This window comes from Anopheles aquasalis, chromosome 3 (assembly GCF_943734665.1).
Source record: "Anopheles aquasalis chromosome 3, idAnoAquaMG_Q_19, whole genome shotgun sequence".
Taxonomy (NCBI): Eukaryota; Metazoa; Arthropoda; class Insecta; order Diptera; family Culicidae; genus Anopheles; species Anopheles aquasalis.
Genome location: NC_064878.1, coordinates 61,830,313 through 61,851,048, shown reverse-complemented (window position 1 = coordinate 61,851,048; position 20,736 = coordinate 61,830,313). Strand labels below are relative to the sequence as shown.

The following is a 20,736-nucleotide window of genomic DNA, read 5'->3' as shown; positions in this document are numbered from 1 at the left end:
GTAGGCGTTAAAAATTACGGTTCAGGACAGATGAAAGCGTTAAAAATAAAAAATCGATTAAAGGATAAATAGATTCTACCATAAACCACAAGCAGAAAGATGAATCACATCGATTATTGCGCCACGGCGAGTGTGAACGAAGGAGGGGAGGAGGTTCTGTTGTACTCCCCATGGCCATGTTTTGACACTCTTTCAACCAAAACACAACACCTTCGCTCCGAAGAAAGATATTCCGTTTTTCTCGCCGGTCTAGGTCGAAAATGGTGCGAGGAGGTGCAACCGGAGTACCAACAACATCTGCTGATTACTTTCCTATCCCAGGCACATCCTCGTGAGTCACACCTCGACGCTTCACGGTGACGGACGTAACGTGCGCGTGTTTGGTGGGTTTTGTTTACAGTAAATGGAAACTCTCTTTCTCCAAAATCGAACCATCGACGGGAGTGGTGGGCGTCGAAGCAGCAGCAGCAGCAGCAGCAGCTGGCAGCTACTATCTTTTCGGCACCTCCACCTTTGCTCCCCTACGATTCACACGATCCGGGAAGATGTCTTAAAATAAGACAAACACTCTCCCGCACGAGGCCACCTTCGGACATCGATTTCCCTGTTTTGGCTTCGGTCCTTCGCTTTGTTTATACCGTGGCCCATCATCGTTCGAACCCTTATTTGGTAGCAGCGGTGGTAGTGCTTCCCGACCTACCTTTATCAGGGTGTCCGCCCGGAGGCAACACTTTTCGTCCGGCTCGAGGATACGCAGCTTCACGAAGCTGATCATGGCGGCCTTTTCGACGCAGCTGTGGGCCTCCTTCGAGCAGTACGCCATCAGCTTGGACAGCAGGTGGCCCTCCTCGACGAACGGGTGCTGCTGCTTCAGATACTTGATAGCTTGCGCACGGGCGGCCAGCATCGTCACCAGGACACACTCCGAGGCTGACGTCTAAAGGGCGTACGACAGAAACGATGGCGTTAAGAGATGCTGTGGACAGCGATAATAATAAACGGATTCACGGAATCGCGTACCTGTATGACGCCACCACCGCGACTGCCCTGTTTGAGGGCCAGAAATGAATCCGGAAGCCCTATTGCTTTACCTGTGGGCAAGATACAGAAGAGATGCCGCTTTGTAATTAGTAGCTGCATTTTAATTAACGCCTCGACACGGGGTTAATACTCTAAGGGAGGAAAAGGATGTGATTATGATAGTTGGTGATAGTTGTTAACAAGGATTCAATTGTCGCTTCACGCTGCGGCCGTTGGTTTAAGATTAAATGAACGCGCCTGTTGCTAGTAGGTGGGTAGAATGATAAGATTAAGATCGACCCATTTAGCGGCCAACGGAAAACTCTAAACCCACCCAGCCGGAGGGATGGTTTTGATCTAATTAACATGCAATTTGTCATTCGCGCCAGCGTGCCGCCGCCATCAGTTATCAGGCCCGCGGAAGGCGAATGCTCTCTCTCTCTCGCTCTCCCTCTCTGGTGGGTAACAAGTGGTTAAAATTTCATCAGCTTCCCTGTAACATTTACAGCAAAACAAGCCTCGTTCGCTGCTATTTACAACGTGCGACACCAGCGAAGAACTAGGCCAGTTCTGCTGAGGGGAATGGGGATTAGAAATCATCATCAGGATATGTCCTCTGCCGTGTCTCGACGTTCGTGCTCGCTGGTGGGGCATCTGGCATCCATTCTATCATCGATTATTTATGGTAATGAGATGCCGCTACGACCACCAGCCTTTTGCACCGCCGAGTCGTCACGTTGGCTTACAAAAGGCATCCGAGGATCCACGCTTCGTTCCCTAGGAGGCTGCTGGCGGCAGTTGCCTGGAGCAGCATATTCAACTCAATAGCGAAACGCGTTCCTTGGAATTTTCTGTGCTTCTTCGGTTCAGTTCGGTTTGGGGGAGGAATGTTATGTGGCCTTGCGCGGCTCCTTGGCTTTAGAACTGCAGAAAGGCACTCGCAAAGTTGATGAAGCATGTGTGAAGTTATGTGAGGCTTTGGAATTAATTATGCGAGATCTAGTTCACCGTGAAATTGTCAAACAGATTGTAAACTCTTTCCCAATGATCGCCATAAGTCCATCAAATGTAATTCGATCACGTGGAGAACGAATGGTGATCATAAATCTGCCTCATCATGGCCATAAATTACTTGATCAGCAGCTGAATCGGTTTGCCGCTTTTATTATTATGATCCATGATGCCTGAATCAATTACGCTCGATATCACTCTCCGTCGCTGGTCTTTCTGGCGGCTCCGTCGGCTCCAATTTGTAGCCGCTTGTCGACAAACGATGAAGATGTTTGTTTAAAATAATTGAGGAATTCAGGAGAGGGCGGTGATGAAATGGAGAAGACGAAGGGAGCGATTTTGTGTTGGTTCCGACGCATTCCTCCCACCATCCCTCCCAAAACAAGCTTCGAGAGACGCTATTTTTGGCCCCCGAAAGTTTTTGTGTCTAAAAATACTCGAATTCATTCATGCGGCTCCACCATTACCAGCGTTGGAGGTTTGGTCCATCGTCTCTTACGGGTACGGGGTGGTGGTTTTGACTTTGAGTCACGACGCCAGTCATGGCCGGCACTGGTCCTCCCTAATTTCGCCGATATGACGTCTTAAGTCGCCCGGGGGTTGTGACGCTGCGGACTTACCCAACCAATCGAGTACGATCGTCTCCAGCTCAGTACAGGCCGGACTGGCGGCCCACGAGAACCCGATGCAGCCGATACCGTCGCTCAGCATATCGCCCAGTATCGAGGGGAACGAGTTGCCCGACGGGAAGTACGCATGGAACCGAGGATGCTGCCAGTGCGTCACACCCGGCATAATCTTATCCTCCACATCCTGCATAATGCTCTCCCACGGTTCCGGGTTCTCCGGCGCTTCATCCGGTAGCTGCAACCGCAGGTAACCCGGCTCAACGCTCGGTGTAACGCGCCGTTGCTCGAGCGTCTCGAGATAGTTGCAGATGTACTCGACCATCTCGGTACCACGGCGACGAAACTCTTTACTATCCATTTCTCACAGGGCAGCTCACCTTCCGGGATGCAATTCGTCCTATCGTCGCTCTGCAAGTGATCAAAGTAGACAAAGTAGATTAACCAACACTGTTTGTTGTCAAGCGGATTCCGCGGCCACTGCGCAATCGAGTTCTTTGGAGAGAAAATATTCTAATCGGTAAACAATTTGCAAATTCCACGTCGTCGTCGTCGGCGACGCCCATTAATCCCGGTGACCGGCTGATGCAACACACCGTAATGGGCTGCCCGGGCCTGGCGGCCTTTTTATAGGCCTTTTGCAGTGGCAGTTTTATGGACCGTTTACACGCTACGATTTTGATCGTACAATCTGGTTGGACGATCTAGATCGAAATCGCACGGGAGCGTTTACACGCTACGATTTTGATCGGCCGATCTCGTGCGATAACAATAATCTTTACTTTTTACTCGCCAAAAACATTCGTAAAGGGCAATCAATTTCGGTAAAAATAGCACGAACAACAACAAACGTGTCCGGTTTAGAATAAAACAACAAAAAAAAATCAAATTTCATACAACGCCCCTGAATGTATGTAAATTGGACCAATAATAATGCCCTGCTGCTTTATTTGCAACGATATCGCATCCAATCTGGTTTTGTTCGGAGAGCTGTCAAATTTATCTGTCCAACCAGATCGTCCAACCAGATTGTACGATCAAAATCGTAGCGTGTAAACGGTCCATTACGGCCACGAGATTGGAAATTGTAAATAGTTAACCAGCCTGACGCGCGGACTGCGTTGCGGGAATGCTACGCGATGCGGTCAACGTTCTTGATGCATTTAAAGCACACAGGGTGCCGACGGGGGGATCAACGAAGATCGAAGGTAGCATGCTACCTTCTTGATAGTGTCTAGTTTAATTCCGACGGCTAGCAACTGGCCAAGCCGTCGCGATAGTGAACTATTTGGAACCGTTAGTCACCCCCGGTCTAACTGCGTAACAGAGATGTCTCATGTCTGGGTTTTACAATTTTCTGAACGCTGTCTATTTAGAGAAGTAGATAACTCATGCATGGATTACGTCAGAAAGTAAATCTAAACACTGATCACATAACAGTATGGTGCATAAAGTTGGAATTCGATGCGATGGTACCATGGTGACCAGTACATGTGCACTAGATAATTATTCTCTTCATCACTAAATCGTTTTTGATTTTTTTAAATAAAACACATTGTATTTATCAAACACATCATCCAAAGTCATGCACAGTTTTGTTTCGAAACCTCACTATGAGTATCTTTATGATATACAAGATATGCAACTCATCTAGCTTGGAATTTCAAGGACTCTTTGCTTTTCCTTCAACTTATGAGAATCACTACACTTGATCAGATTTCACAAAGGCACTTTATCACCTCAATGCGATGATCAAAATCATTCCGTACCTACCACTTGTTGCTTCACTGGAAACACCTTTCCCTCACTGACTGCTGATCCTGATTGTGCTTGCGGACAGAACGGTAGCTGAACAAAAAGGAAGGAGATCCTTGTGCTGCGAACCGGACGGTGCGAGTTCTCGATACCAACTGAAACCACAAATCGTCCTACCGGTCAGCATAGATCCTTTCGGGCTCGAACTCGGTCTTTCTCGCCCTTTCTGGTTCACTGTGCGTACGCATCGACCAACCCACTAGCCACCAATCCTGTTGCCGTGTCCTTCATCGCTCATCATTATCACCATCATCATCAACATCATCCTCCCTCTAGCTCTATAATCAGCGTGTTCTCGTCTCGCGCGCGCACTAGCGAATCCTTGCGGTTGGGCTGTCAACCAGATCCTTTCCTCGTTAACACTTCGGTTCTCGGATCTCGTTCTGTGCACCGAGCGCCGTGTACCGGGAATCACGAGAAGAAGGACTTTTGCGTTTGCACCAGCACTTCGGATGCCACATTCCGATGCGTACTCCCATATTCGGTCGCTACCGATCCGTATGCGACCGGTACGGTGCAGACAGGAACTAGTGGGACCAACCAACGCACGAATATGATGTTCTCGTGGCTGAACGGTGGCTACGCAGAAGTAAGAAAAAGAAGAACGGAACAAAGTGGAAAAAGGATTATGACGACGGTGGCGGCAACCGTATCGATCGGCTTCGATCGAAAGAATGTTCTCTGCTGCGTTTGCTTGCTCTCCCTTGGGGAATGATATCCTATCGGGAAGCGGTTTTTTTTTGTTGGAAAACAATTTTCAGCTCTTCAGTAATTTGTTATTTGTTTTTGTTGTGTTTTGTTGGGAAGCGGTTTTTTTTGTTGGAAAACAATTTTCAGCTCTTCAGTAATGATGGGTGGATAAAAGGGGAGGACCATGGGATGTTTAGCATCCCGAGTCACTAGCCATCCTGCCATTGATACCGTTGTCGGTGGTTGCGCCGAGTGATTTGCGGTTTTTTTTTTCATTGACGTCATAATGCCTTAGGCCCGAGGTTTTTTACAGCAGAGCAGTACCATCACAGGAACCGCTGACATGCAAACGGAGTATGATTTTGAGTGTTACAAAAGAACGCAGAAGAAGCTCTCTGTTCGGATGCTGGAGATCCATAGCTTACTACGCTTGCAGCTTGTTGTAGATTGAATCCTTAAAATGAGATTTTAGATCCTTTGTTAAGTGTTTATGAAATTTATCTTATTTTTTGAACATTTGAACGAATTGTCAATCATCTGCTAAGCAAATAGCAGTAGCTTTTATTGTCTCTAAATTATCTTGCGAAGGGTCAACAGTGAACTCGACCTCTCATCCGGCGAAGCATCAACACGCGAGCACGTTTATGATTTCCATTCCCTCCACCTTTTGCATTTTGTTTTTTTTCCCATCTCGACACGATCAAATCAATTAACTTTCAATCACCTGTACCGCACCACTGGCCACCACCACCCACACCCACCAGCTCATAAATCAACGAACGAACGGGCGTATGCGGTCGCCGTTCGTTTTTTCATCATTTTACAACGACGCGACGACTGTATGAGTGAAAATTGGTTATTGTTGTTGTGTTGAGAGTGCAAGACCCTCATTAAATCTCCTCGGCTACTCTCCGGGCTGGGGAATTTTACCGAAGCTTGTTCGCCCATTTACCGCGGATTCGGATGTTAAAATCCTGTATTTCTGCCACAGGTTGGCTGGACTTTATTATGTCAAGTTTCGAGGCTTCGAAGGGGCTGCGCCCTATTGTGTGTCGCGTTAACACCGTTTTCGCGATTCCTGCGCAAAAATAGGCAGAGGTGGTTCGATCGGTGCTCTGGCAGCTGATTGACACCATCAATCATCATGCTGCCAGGCCAGGGCAGGCCAGGCCAGGCAGTAAGCCAGCCAGATTTCATAAACTTTCGAGGGCGTAAGGGGGTACCTATCGGTTATTCTTCTTCGTAATTTATGCCATTGACACCGAGGACGCCCGCTGTAATTAACCTGTTGATAGATGATGATGGGATCCAGCTCTTCCAGTGGAGTACGTTTTATAATTCAATTAAAGATATTTCATTAATTTTCGATACACTCTTTATTGGATGCGCTTGCAAGAGTTCTTCGTTTCCGTATCATACAAGTTACCGGGCACCGTCGATGTCGCTCTCGTAAGGATTGCAACATTGTAGCATTCGATGCGACCAAAGAGACCAAAGTTACCGCAACGTCGCCTGGACTTGTGGTTACTCAATTTCTTCGTTCTTTATCGTATTCATATTCTGTCGCATTTTGTCACAAGGAAAGCAGAGGTTATGTAAAGCAATTGTCCTGGTATTACGTGTCTTAGTTTCCATAAAAAAAAAAGAACTTGTCTTCAACAAAATCATTCCAACCTCATACATTGTTGTGGCGTCACGAAGAAAAGGCAATCGGACGGAATCTGTAGCCCACATAAAAGGTAAAAGGATAAACCGGGGAGGGTAAGAGGGACACCGGTGCGGCTATTTCTGAATGAAATTCTTTCACGCCTCCCGCATAACTTCTTGGCGCAAACCGAGTGCTTGGAGCCCACAAGGAGCCTCCCCTTTCTAGTGCCAGCGTCTAGCGGGACATCTCATCGCTATTTCTTCTGCGTACTCTGCTGGCAAGATCCAATAGAACGCGTGTCCCCTTTGGAGCAAACTTCACTTCTCTCTGTCTCGCGGCAGGAACAGGATATTGGTAAAATGGTCGATGAATGGATCTGAGCATAAGCGTCATGGGAAGTGGCGTGACAGGATACAGACAAGCGAATGGCTAACAGAACAATGATGGCCAAATGATGGGAAGCTGGTGCGCGTTCTCGCGGTGGTGTAGCACAATTGGTGTAGGATAGGAATTGGTGGTTGTTTGAAAGAAAATTAATTCGCACTTTTCTCGCTCCTTGTGGTGCCTTCTCGTATGCGCCGGGTGTAATGGGTTGTTTGTGGCGCTCAGAGATGCTGAAGATGATGAGAATGATGATGCCGCACCATCATGCATGAGCGGTTTCTATGGGCAAAGGCAAATCGAACGCGAGAAAGACATTTCACTTCGATTTCTTCTACGTTCCTTGAGCATCATGATTTTTGCTCGCTGCTCGTCTCAAAGGCGTTAGCATCCGCCGACACACTACTTGGCTGTCAGTCGCAGCAGATCGCTGGAAGTTGTCGCGCGTTGCCGCTGCTTCTCCGCGATGATGGGTAGAAGGATGAGCCGCTATCTCCGTCTCCGGCTCATCGTGGTTCGACTTTCTGCGGACGTGCGAAGTGGTTTCGATCAATTAAATTAAACATCGTTTGCACGCGCGACTCCTTGTCGCGGTAGCTAACCGACTGTACACTGCGGTTCGGAACACCGCACATGATGTCGTGTATTTCATTCTAGTTTCTTGTGCCATTTTTTGTTCCGCTTTTTCTTTCCTTAAGGTCTTCAAATTATTCAAACATTTCTTTGCCGTCAGCAGTGTGTCTAAAATGGGACCACAAACAATTGACATCGGAATGACGCAGTTCCTGACACCCGCTGCTCGCTGCACGATGCTCGATTGAATAATTGAATCGACCGAAAAGCCGTTCATCTCAATTGAATCAGACCATCCTCGCGGCGATAGGCTCATCTTCGTCGTCGGCATTTAAAACGCTTCGAAGCGCCGTTGATCATCCAGCAATTTGTGATCTAATTCTTTTTGTTTTTTGGGAATTCAACCCAAGAAATGACGCACGAGAACAGCAGAAGGTCTGCATGATACCGCATAGCAATCCAGTAGGCTGCCATGGCCATCTATAATTAAGGGGAAATTTACTTAAACATAATTGATTGCCATTTTGTTAAGGGATCGCTCAAAATGATGAAATCTACAACACACGCTGATCCCGTATCTGAATTCATTGGTCTGACCAGCACCACAACCACAATGTCTTTACTGATGGTTACTGATGAAAAAGGGTTCAATGAGCGCCCGTTTGGGATGGTTGGAATGCTTGGAAACATTCCATCGGTACATTCCATGCGTTCTACATTCAACTGTCGACCACCCACCACACAGACCAATGAGAAGCAGCGTGGCGTACTTTCGATCGATTTTATCCTCCAGTAATGTCTGAGAGCTCTTCTATATTCATGTCTTTCTTTTCTCACATTCACAGCTCCATCGACAGAGGACTGGTGCGTAGTAGAGGAGGTCGACGTCAGCCGTCAGGATGATGCACTACAAAAAGGGCAAAAATGTGGAGCAAGAGCTGTCGCAGGAGCAAATCCCGATCGAGGTACTGCCGGAGCAATTCCTGTGGATGCACGTGAAGGGCGGTTCGATGGTGAGCAATCTTACGGAGTACGCCAAGAAAGCGCTTACCGATGGCAGTCACCGATCGGTCGTGTGGAGTGGTTCCGATGGTGGCGTTGGAAAGACGATAAGCTGCGCAGAGATACTGAAGCGTGACTTTGAGCTGCACCAGGTGACACGGATCTGCTATCGAAAGTAGGTTCTTCAGCGTTTGCGGTATGACCAGTTCACTAAATGTTCCTTTGTTTGATATTCCGCAGAGTGGAAGAGTTCTGGGACCCACAGCAGGAAGGTTTGGAGCAGATAGTGGCCAAGCGGAGCATTCCCTGCATACACATCCTCACATCGCTGGATCCGATCGATCCGGGAACACCGGGCTATCAGCACTCTAAATCGCAGACCGGATTCTTGTTGACTGCCCCAGACACGGCCCCAGGAACGCCGGGTGGAGGACGGAAACGTCCTCAGCAGCAGCAGCAAGGTGGACAACGTAGAGCCCGTGGGGAGGGAGACAAAAAAGGAAATTTCTTTACGGGACCACAGCTAACGAAGAAACCGAACCGACACTACGCCAACGGTAGGCAGGGTGACGATGGTGATGAAGATGGTGCATCGAGGAATAATGGCCAGCAGCAGCAGCAGCAGCAGCGGCGGCGTGACACATCCGCTGGTAAAGGGAAGAATGCAAAAGATGGCGCAGGTGGTGGTGGTGGAGATGGTTCGAAGAAAAAGTCCGGAAAACCTAAAGACGGCAACCGACGGAAACTGAACGATGGCAACGATGGTGCCGGACCGTCCCGGGATCGGAGAGAACACCGAAAGGAGACAGGGGAAAGTGTCGAAAAGATGGATACGAGCGATGGCCCATCGGAGAAGCGCGACTAGAGCACGGCTCGAGGATCACGTGTTGTGGAAGGGGAGATACCAAATACAAGGGATGCCTCCGGGGTCATAGAAAAGAAGGCGAACGTTTTTTAAAGGTAGTGTATCCGAAATTGTTTATTTAGATAATTTATTACTTTGTCCGTAGTAGCTGCGCACCTTCTTTTCACTTACTCTCGAATGGATTCCGATACACGTTCCCCGGTAGTGAGATAGGTACGGCTACTCCCAGCCAGGGAGCCCTCTAGGGGGAGAGGCAGTAATGCATAGTGAAGTGGAACGCGCAAAACGTATTTTTCACACCTAGAACTCTCGTGTTAGGGCTTTGGTGGTGGTGGGTTCTGGATTTTCCTGTTCTCTCTAGCACGCAAGGCGCAATCGAAAGGGATTTGAACTTATCAAGATAAATTCCGATTCTATTTAGAGCGATGTCGCGCGATTGTCTAACGTAAACACAGTTCAAAAAGGAATATCAAATACGCGCGCACCACGCGGCGGTTCCTCGTTATTGCTTCTCATTTGTTGGAGGACGTCCGCAATGATAGAGGGTATCCTAAATCGTTAACCTGAATGTAACACGCTGTTGGTCAGTTTCGGTCATCTGCTCCGTTCCCCGTACACGTTTCGAGTAAATTCCATGTTACCGAGGGTTCGATTATAGCAGGCGCTTCCCCCTGTCCCCTCCCTTCTTATCTGCCATATCATATCGGCATCTCTTATTGTGTGGATGTGGTTGTAATTAAACAATAGTTTCACTATTTATACATTCATATTTATATATATACGTGGTTTTACTCCACCGTTGTTTAATGTGTGTTCGCTCACGCGGTCTAACCTTTACGTTTTGTTTTGTTGTTTTTTTTGTAATATCGTCTCCGCTCCGTCACATCGCGTATCTCACCCATCCGCACGAATAACGCTAGTCCACCTAGAACGACCGGCAACCGGTAAACTCCTCTCGCTTTGCCTTAGTTTAACACAAACGGAAAGTAACTTAAAGCGGACATCGGAGAGGGTTTTTGGGTGGCAAATGGGATGTGAAAAGAATATAAATATATTTTTACGAACGAGAGCGTATAATGTAATGCTAAAGGAAAGTGAAATTCGCATTTTCAGAAGAAATCATCCGACCATCTAACGTCACTTCCCGCTTGTCAGGTTGTCGTGTTCCTCTCCTTGACCAGGGGACCTTTCCTTCGGTTCGGTTTCGGTGTTTGGTGAGTACACATGAGGATGATTGGTGCAGGATAATGATGATGGTGCTACCGTGGGCGGTGGTGTGCGCCTCCATCTTAAGCTTCACTTTCTCCCGGTGTTAGCTCACCCTCCGGGATCGGTACGATCAGGTTCTCCTTCGACATGAGCGTGTACTTGGTGACAAAGTTCGTGAAACGCAGGCAGAGCGACGTTTCCTCCTCGAACTCATTGAATATTCGCCGATGATGGAAGTAGGCGTGTGAGAAAATCCGATACACTCGGCGGCACACTGACCCTAGCTTCGCGACCGATGATTCCTTAATCGAAACCCTGTTTTGGGAGGAAGACTATGAAATAGGGAGGCAGTGGTGGCGCCAGAACGGGGACACTTACCTGCTGGGGAAGTATTTATTACTATTCAACAAGCACGCTGCACCGTCGAGCGTGTGGCGAGTGTAATCGATCGCTGGACACTCTTTTGGTGTTTTGTGGGCAGCACACAGAAATATCCACTGCTCGGTGGCCGTCATCTGGGTGCAGGTGGCCGGGAAACACTGCGCCTGTAGCCGCACCGCTAGCCCGTTCAATTCCATGCAGAATTGCCTACAAGACGCATCGGACTTTGTTAAGTAATCGACTCCTTTTTCGTCCACTTCACGTCCTTCGCTGGCCCACTGGTACATACCGCAAATGCTCATACTTCCACACGCCCTCGTCCTGCCCGTCGGGCATCGTCAGTATTTGGTCCACATTCGAGGGATCCTTTTTGATCATTTGCTGTATGTACTGCTGCACCGCGAGGGTGCTGTCCATCTCTTCGAACACTTCATCGGGCCAGTTGGAGAAATCCTACAAAAACGTCGAGACGGACAGGCGGAAATCGATTATTATGCACACACAACTAGGGAAGGAGGACCACTTTCACAACAACAACGGAACGACGGCGGAGCCCCCGGAAGAAACGGTCGATTTTGGGCCGAGCGCGGCCCGGGATCCGGCCAACCAACACTACCCGCTTGTAGCTACACTTTTTGGCAACCGTTTTCCGTCGGTTTGTGAGTAAAATACACGAACCTTTGCCTTTGTTCCGGGTCTGTTTCGTCGCAAAATTGTGGATCCGTCAGCCATCTTCATGTTGAAATTCCTTTTTTTCCTTTTCTTTCGAGACTGGCGATTGGAGGCGCCCTGCCAAGGTGTGTTGAATAACGAGGTTCAGTCATAGGCCGCCATTTTATCTCCGCCAGCTTGGATTTTATTTTTGACAGTCAGAGTGTATGTTTTATGTACTAACGGTGCCCTTTTAATGCGAGGAATTGCAAGACCTAGTTCTCTCTGTTTGGCTATTTTTAATACCATTTTGCTAAGTCTTTAGCCGGCGATACATAAAGCGTAAACTCTCGTATAAACTCAGAATGTAATGCCAAAAAGTTTACGCTTCGAGTGGCAGGCATAATCGCATAAAAGTTTATACCGAAACGTCAAATGCAATTACATTCGTGCACCTGCAATTACACTATGCTATTACATCAATTACATGTGTTTTTGGCCACAAAAAATATGAATCGACGAGATAAGTTGATTTCTGAACATCTTCTTTAATATTTTAAGATGTTTTTACTGTATATTAGCGATTGTAGAACATTGAATCCATCATAACGCTACGCTTCATGTTGGTGCTAAGTTTACGCTTGCTTTTACGCTCGGATTTACACTCCGCGGGCCTATAATCTTTTTGACATAAGTATAATCTTTTTGGCATTACACTCTTAGTTTATACGAGAGTTTACGCTTCATGTATTCCTACCTTTTCATTAGTAGAGTGTTTATTGAAATGAAATTTATACAAGAATTCACACGCGAAAAGGGCAGTTCAAAAGAAACGCATTTCGGTGGGCAAACTGGCAGCACTGCTCTGAGCGAAGTTTCGCCAAGGATGTTCTAAAATGATCAAATAAAATAGGTAAATAACTGAATTAACACATCCTTGGTTCTACAATTTCATTGGGTGTGATATCGCCACATGAGGTTTTAACTTGTAATACATTTTACTGCTATTTGTATCCAGTATCTGCGTTTTTACTTCACTCTAGCGAGCGATGAGCTACCGCGGCGAAAAGCATATTTCAAATATCAAATTGTAAAATAACGATTTAATGAGACAATTTCGTTATTTTTACTGAAAGAGTAAGATTACAAAGCAGAAGATTACTACACCAGGTAATGCACATTTAGTATGCGCATCTAAAACATGCAGACAATCCATATGGATCCCCTAATTTACCTTGAAATTCTTTCGACCCAGCGATTTAAGTTTTTTATTGTCATGCAACACAAAACATGATACCACTGAAACCCCTTTTAATCCGTTTGTACTGCCACGAAATTGCTCTCCAAAAGTACTATTCCACAGCCCCTCTCGGGTGTGTTTTCGTTTCACGGATCTAAAGCAAACATCCAGCTGTTGTGCCGAAGGAAGGAAGGTGCTTATGTTGTTTTCTAAATTCCTACACCTCCAACCCAGCAGAAACGCGTGGTCAAAAGGTTACAATAAGGGTAGCCGCTTCTCTTTTCTCTGCTCTTCCCCCGCGTGGAACTGCGTGGTAGTGGCAGTCATTAGTTACGGATCAATGGGAAAGGAAATGAAAAGCTGGTCAGGCGCATCGGCTGGACCGAAAGGGAGTTGTGGAAAATCCTTTGAACCACCGCTCACCGCTACCACTCGGCTCCGCTACCCCGGAAGCGCGAGCCTCCTGTGCTGGATGATGCGATGTTTGGTTTCCAGTTGTTCTAATTTCAGACTCCAGATGGCTTGGAAGGAGAGAATCGCCTTTTTTTCTTGTACCCTAGACAAACCATCCTTTCGATGGAACTGCCCTGTGCTAAAAATAGCAACCAGGAATGTAATTCAACGAACAGCTATGCAACCTTTGGACTATGATAGCGTACAGTGGACAGCAACCGTTCCAATTAAGCCAACTTAAGTCTCTATACCTAGCAACTAGCAGGCAGAAGCAAGCCATGGAAAACAAATCCTCAAACCCACAACACCACCCATGAATGGAGCGTGCATCCATTCCACGTGAATGGAAAGATAAAATAAACTTTTTTTTATTATTTATAGATAACCGCGTGGGAGTCGTTATATCGAGTGCCGCTGGAATGGTAACTGATTTATGCATTTTAATTTTAATCGGAAAAAATCCTACACCAGACCACCGAACACCTACATCCCACACTGGCATCAACGCCACGTGGGAGTGCGACTGGTGTCCTGTTTCTTCCCTGCTGCTTATAGTTTTCCTGTTGCATGCATCGCTCCCATCGTCCGTCGTCCTGTCTTTGTCATTAGTGGCTTAACAACTTCGCTCATCTCGTTTGTCACAGGGAGAATTAGTTTCTGATCCTGATCCCCACATCACCGATCGCCCACACACCGCCCAGGTTTTTTAGACGGTACCGCGTCACGGCGGTAATGGTCACTTTCATGTATCATTCTTCAAAGTAATGCGAAAGTAATTTCAACTTTTCGGTTCCCCGGCATCCAATCGGCCCTGGGATCGAATTACGATGTCGAACTCGGAACCGATCCCCGTCGGTCCCATTCCTCAACGTGTTATTTTGGGGGGAGGGGGGGGGGGAAGGGATGGGCTGCCTATCTTTTTTTGTGGGTGTCCCATCGACCAGGTTCCGGGTTCCCACGAGAACTTTCCGGCGATGAAGCGACCATCCGTGGACTTTTTTTTTGCTCTCCATCTCCCTATTAGATCCACTTTGGGTCTGTCTTTGGCATTATAGGATTGGGTAAGGGGATGACTCCAAAAGTTCTGCACCGTATTTAGTAGCCCTCTGGTCTGGCCAAACCCTGGGAGCTATCATCAAACATCTTTCGCGATTCGGGGGACGCGTTAAGATAATTTTCCATTAGGGATTCATTTTGTCCACGAGTGCTGGACACTGCTTAGGCTCTTACATTATTCGTTCGCTCCAAGTATCGTTTATTTCTTTGGATTTTCATACAATTGACTCTTTGAATTGACTTCTCTTTTGTTACTTCCTCTTTTATGTTGTACAACCTTCTTGTACAAAACGTGTACTAACTGGAAAGCTTCACAGTTGCAGTTCGTAAAGATCTCAACCTAAATAGGATCAAACCAAGCCCTTTGTCGCTAGCACACGTGTTCGGCAATGCTTTTGCATGTACCTCAGGTTCAGCTGAACGGTTACGAACCACAGGCAGCGTCCTTGCTTAAACCAGAACGTAGGTGCATCCCCGTTGCAACGGTGCGGTGTTGTAATGTAATGAGAGAAGTTGAGCAGCTCAGCTGACGAGCGACCGCTGGCTTACATCGGGCTGGATGTTTAATCTTCCCGCGGCGAGATAACTTTTACCAGCGGGAGTGTTGTATAGGAGGTGCACGTGCACTGGAGCTAATTATGAAATTGAACTCGTTCGTTGCAACGGCGAGAACAGAAGCAAACAGAACATCCCTTACAGATGCGCAACCGAGAAAGTTGAAGCAGCACCGTACACGGAACAAGTTTCAATCGATTTTTACAACACAAACCAGTACGGCGTCTGTAAATTGCAAAACCGTTGCTTTACCACGGAAGAAATTGTAATTTCAAAATGTAATCTAATCCCGTTGGACATTAAGAAACTCGCAAGCATAGTTGATCTTTTGCAGCGCCGGTGTTTGCTGGCGGAAATGGCATCATCTTCGGTGAATTTACACCATTAAAACCATCAACCGATGGTCATTTGCTTGATTGAAACACAAAGCACCCATCAGGCGATCCCAATTATGGGTCTTCTATCTGCAGATCGAAGAAGGCAACGATGTTTGTCGCACATCCTGTTCGCACCTCTCCTGTGTGTGCTTTGTTGGTTTAGGACTCACTCACAGCATATCGAATGATTAGATTAGGTTTGAGTAAATAAACGATTATCTTAATTTGCTTAGCCCCACTAGGAGAGGCTCGAACCGAACCTCAACATCTTCACCGGGAACACGCGCCAGGACGAGCCAGGACGCTAAGCCAGTCTTTGAACAACTTTGAAGTGGACCTCCGGCAGACTTAAAGAGGGATTAACGGCGAGTCTGCTACTAGGAGACTGTAAACACTTTTGAGCCTTTTTGTGCGGAGACAGGGGGGTTGGAGGCGCCACTTCGCTGTGCTGCGTGACTGGTTCCTCATCCATTGTCTAAAGTTTGGGGCTGGATAAACGAATTAAGTACCGTTATCATGGTTCTTACCGTGGTGATGGTGGTGATTGAAATCGGGATTTGTGACGGTTTTAAACGGGGTTTTCCGGAGTAATTCACTTGCATCAGCATTTCGTCTAACGACTACTGTGTACCTTATCGCTGCTCCATCGTCAATGTTAGATGGAGCGGCAGAAATGGCTCTCGCCGGGGAATCGTTCCACTTTCCAGACAACTGCACCATCACCATCGATGGATGCCATCGAGTAAAAACGTTTTTCCACCTGGCCAGCTCGCCAGCAATAGGAAGCAATGCACCAACTGGTTTGTTTTTTAATTGAAAGTATGTTACGCATGTAACGGTGTGATTCATGTGCTTCCGTCTATGGTTTCCACATTGAATATTTATGCCGACAGACAGACAGCCAGACAGACGGCCATGGAGCCTACCGGTCCGCAGGAATGGACGGATCCCAGAACAAAAGCGCCAGAGTGAAGCACCAGGTATGACGAGCAACACGTGCCGCCGTACCCTTTGCGCTGATACAAGGTTTTACGGGATTATCCTTAGTTATATGGGCCGGTATCGTAAGCCTGTTATGTTGATTTTTATGATCATTCGCGGTGCCAGGTACGGTTCCATTGAGCACCAGCAAAAAGAGGGATGCGCATCTGTGCCAATCAATCGAACCCAAATCGCGGATAATACCCTTCGTCGTCGTCCCAGTCCCAGCTTAACGATCTAACAGCTGAGTCATCTGGTTACGTCCGCGATGTGATTGAATTCATTGAATGTTGGTTTTTAGATAGCTGAAAAAAATATGAAACAATCAAGATATGGATAAAACATTAGTTAAAGATGTTTTTTGATCGAACTGAAATTTTTAGGAGAAATATTGAAACAGGTTCACTAAAAGTGTATTCACGCTTCATGCTTTTGGCATGTTTGTGATCTGTTACTTTATGGTAAAGCTCTGTTGATCATCGTTGTTTGCTTTGCATTTCGGCCCTATTTCGATTTTGCGAATGAAAGGTACTGTTTCTGAATTTCGAATATATTCCGAAGTCATGTTAAATGCCTTCTCAAGCTGATCTTTTGTTTGTTTTTCATCTTCATGCTATAGCACCGGTTGCAGGATGTTAGCATAAATTACTAGGAGACATTCGGAGTGTTTCTTTTGATAAAATCTAACTTTCGTCGTTTCTGCACCACTTGAATGTAATTTTGCTGCTAAAAACCATCGACCATAGGTTATCCTTTACCTTCTTCGATGCTGATGAATTGATTGCTCTGTGTCGTTCTAACATTTTAGCATTTAATGTTCTTTTTTCCTTTCTAGCTAACACCATTTGCGTGGAACTTTATTGCGTTCCTAGTAAATTGTTGCTTGCATTGCACTTAGCACGGGAGCAATATTATGCTTGATGCAATGCCACAAGAAATACAAAATACTACCGAGCCCACATTAGTGCACCTAAGGTCACACAGACCACCACCAACGATGTCAACCAGCACCGAGGGACAGTTTGCATGCATTAAGACCCTCCCCGAACTCTTTCCCTCCCTGTCTGCTTTTTGGTGTCACATATTAGCGCGGCGCGGTCAGCGTGATAAGAAGGAAAACCAACATCCCCACGCGCTGACATTCACCTCGCACTTAATTGCACCGCACTTTCCACCGAATGGCCCCCGGGAAACACAGGCCACAGGACACAGGACAGGACTCAGCGGCAGCTCAGCAGTGTGGTACTCCGTTTTCTACACGCAAACCTATTAACACGCCACGCCATTGCACCCGCGACCAGTGGGCCCAGCGCACGGCAGCTTCCGCTATTTAATTTTTCCTCATTTCCCACAATTTTCCCGGTCCCCCTCGCACGGCTGCAATACATTGCCGCGTGCCGGTGTTGATTAGCATTTAGATTAAAGCAAATTGCTGTGGCATTTATGTGTGAGGAGGGTGAGGTTTGCTGCATTAATGTGGCCAGCTCGCCTTGGCCGAGTCTTTTGTACTTTGTAGTCATAGCATTGGAATGTATTTGGTCATTTTAGGCGTCTCCAAGACATTCCACACTCGAACTGGTACTGGATCCGCTGAAGTTAATGAGCGCGATGGTGTTGAACAGAGCGTCGCGCCAAACGGGAACCAAATCAAATGACACGCTCGACTGGCAAGCTGATTACCGAGAATTTGAAATGAGTTTTAATGAGGTGTTGAATATGCACACGTTGCACATATTCACACTCCTTTCGGTGTAATGACTCCTGCAGCTATGGCTTCAAATGCTGGAAAGCATGCCAGGTGCACGGCTGTTGTTGCTTCACCAAGGCAATCTGAAAGCAACAGGTCCTAGCAAGCGGTGCTTGTCGAAGGGCCTCCAGTGATGTATATCAATTGCCGTGGGCCATATGCTCATGATTACTAGATGAGCGTATTGCTGAGGACACTGAGTCAACGGAAAGCCAACCCACACGAGAGCTCTTGCTTGTAACCATCATCTTCCATGGCATCGAGGCATGCGTTGCTTTGTGAACACCTGCAGTACCCCAGGGCATGATGTGACATCGTCCTGTCGTTGTGGAGAATCCTGATATGATGCTCGCAGAGATAGTGTTATAACGATAGCACCATCCACTGACAGACAGATCGTAATACTCACTCCTTTCTTTAAAGGAATTACCTTCTCAGTCTGTTTGTTGAATCGTCAATTTACTTTGACTTTTAAGAACAATCTGCTCCTCTTAAAAACAAAAAGCCGGGAGATAAGTTTCGAGTTCCTGCTCCGCGGAGTGGTAATTTGTTTTCCTCTCCATGCTTTCTTCCCTTTTTCTGTCAGGGACCGGCTTCCGTGGAGCGTCTTTTTCGTGAACAACTGCACCATGTGCACACTTCCCATTACATGCACCGGAGCCTCGACTCGTTTCGGGAACCGTACTGTGCCGCAGCACCAGCCAGCAGCATATCAGGATGTCAGACCAGCTCGTTAGGAGCACGGGGACGGCAGGATGGCTCTCTGGTGAGCCATTTTGTCCGGAGATAGCTGCTAGTTCCGGGTTGCTAGTTGACTTCCGACGTTTGCTAGAGATCATGGAACGAGTGCTTGGACGAGGAAGAAACCGACCGGGATGGTACCATTTGTCGAAGTCATCCGAAAGAGGGTTTGAAGATGGTTTAAAGGATGTTCTGTGGCCCAAAGTCGTCATGGTTCGGTTATCTTCTCGGAAAAAGGACGCCTTTGGGTTCTCGCTGTAGCTGGCACAACAACTATTTACGTTCCTGGAGGAAGCAAACACAGATGTGAGATGACAGAGAGTAACAGCTCAGCGAGCAAACATCGTTTTTGGGAGTTTCACAAAAAAGGCCTCGAAATCGAGGAAGACAACAGTCCAGTGTTAGTACACTGTCGGTCGTTCGGTCGTCGGTTTTCGATGCTTGATGGCGTACAACACTTCTAGAATCCCCCTTCGTGGGTGGGCCAATGGAATGCCAGGTTTTTGTCGCATCTTCCCTAAACCGATCTCCGGTGAACGTTCTATCACTTCCCTGCGTACGACACATTCCACCTTTGCCAGTCAGGTAGCAGTCCTCATAGAATTCCAACGTTACCATTACTGTTTGGAAGCAAGTGCCAGTAAGCATGGCTGCGGACAAAGGATCACTTGGCTACCGACCCCCGTTCGCGCGTCAATTCGCGTCGCCCCGTAAAACGGTTTCGGGGCAAGAAGTAGCGACAAGAAAAGTAATATCACAATCAGCACTAGCACCAACGCCACCACCAACGGTTCTTACGTGATGGCGCCTCGAGATGCAACCCACACGTCCCGGTCAAGAACGTCTTCGACGGAGGACTGGACTTGTCCGTCCGTCCATCCATTCGAGCTGGAGCTGGTGGTGGTACGTGCTCGGAAAAGTTTATCCACCATTCGAAATGAGAATGTAATTACTTTATTCGACGATGTTTGCGCTTTGCTGCATCTGCTGGTCCCGGGGACGGCCCCTGGTGTTAGTTCAAGCTCCATGGTTTGCGGGGCTCTAATCGAAGATTGTCGAAGAGTCCGACGAATTGTCGACGACGACCAGGACGACGCTGGCAAATGGTGTGCGAAACGGGGCAGCAAGGATCTGGCGGGAAGTGGTGCAAAGTTTACTGGCTAGCTGGTCTGGTCTTCTGCAACTTGATGCTTCTGCTTCCCTCCCCCGGCACTCAATTACTCCCTCCGCTTCGATGTCCAAGGATTGGAAGAACCGGACCATCGTGTCGGATCGATGGTCGAACGCTAGAAATCCTTCAGCCCAGAATCCTCGGCAAGTTGGACAGCCGAGGGACGTGCACAGCATCCAACGATGCGCTAAAGGAATCAATCCTTCTTGGCCCGAACAGAATGGTGTCATCTGATAATAGGAGTAATTTGCTGAGAAGAAAAGCAATCCTCCATCTCCATGCCGGCTGCTGGAGAGTGGAACAAATGGTAATGCAAAGGGCGGCTGCTGCTGCTAATAGCTGTTGTAAGGGGGGTCCGAGGAGCCATCCTCGGGGGTTCTTAAGAAGAAAAAGTTAATTGAAATCACCGAAGGGATGGCTGAGTGCAGTCAAGGTGGGTGCTCGTTTTGCAAGGAATTCAAACTCATGCTCAGCTGGTTGCAGCTTAATTAATGCCACAGTATTTCGTCTTTAAAAGACGCTTCGAGGACATGATTTATCGAT

General features: G+C 47.4%; 4 protein-coding genes across 5 annotated transcripts in view; 2 read left to right on the top strand and 2 right to left on the bottom strand.

Moving 5' to 3' along the window:
* The window catches only part of LOC126578160 (protein YAE1 homolog), a 9,351-nt gene extending 9,282 nt beyond the window's left edge, over positions 1-69 (top strand). Inside the window, exon 2 of the mRNA XM_050240465.1 lies at positions 1-69. This exon is cut by the window's left edge and continues 313 nt beyond it. The gene's annotated coding sequence lies outside the window, so the exon portion shown is untranslated.
* Positions 1-4,560, bottom strand: part of LOC126578128 (tyrosine decarboxylase) — a 6,734-nt gene extending 2,174 nt beyond the window's left edge. The window contains exons 1-4 of one of the 2 annotated variants that reach the window (XM_050240420.1): positions 4,431-4,560; positions 2,652-3,068; positions 1,021-1,091; positions 701-937 (exon numbers count right to left, since the gene is read on the bottom strand). In XM_050240420.1, the coding sequence (XP_050096377.1) occupies positions 701-937; positions 1,021-1,091; positions 2,652-3,018 (675 nt within the window). In that variant the 5' untranslated portion in view covers positions 3,019-3,068; positions 4,431-4,560. Of the gene's footprint in view, positions 1-700; positions 938-1,020; positions 1,092-2,651; positions 3,069-4,426 lie in introns of both variants that reach the window. The other variant, XM_050240419.1, reaches the window with a different exon arrangement.
* LOC126578145 (ribonuclease P protein subunit p25-like protein) overlaps positions 1-10,358 on the top strand; it is a 25,935-nt gene extending 15,577 nt beyond the window's left edge. Inside the window, exons 2-3 of the mRNA XM_050240449.1 lie at positions 8,610-8,941; positions 9,007-10,358. Of these exons, the coding sequence (XP_050096406.1) occupies positions 8,664-8,941; positions 9,007-9,631 (903 nt within the window). The 5' untranslated portion in view covers positions 8,610-8,663 and the 3' untranslated portion in view covers positions 9,632-10,358. The remainder of the gene's footprint in view (positions 1-8,609; positions 8,942-9,006) is intronic.
* A 297-nt stretch (positions 10,359-10,655) lies between these two features.
* LOC126578150 (MOB kinase activator-like 4) lies at positions 10,656-11,992 on the bottom strand. The gene is made up of 4 exons (XM_050240454.1): positions 11,900-11,992; positions 11,511-11,674; positions 11,219-11,428; positions 10,656-11,155 (listed from the first exon to the last, which is right to left on the bottom strand). The coding sequence occupies exons 1-4, from the start codon at positions 11,957-11,959 to the stop codon at positions 10,921-10,923; spliced, it is 669 nt and encodes a 222-aa protein (XP_050096411.1). The 5' UTR covers positions 11,960-11,992; the 3' UTR covers positions 10,656-10,920.
* Between the last annotated feature and the right edge of the window lie 8,744 nt (positions 11,993-20,736).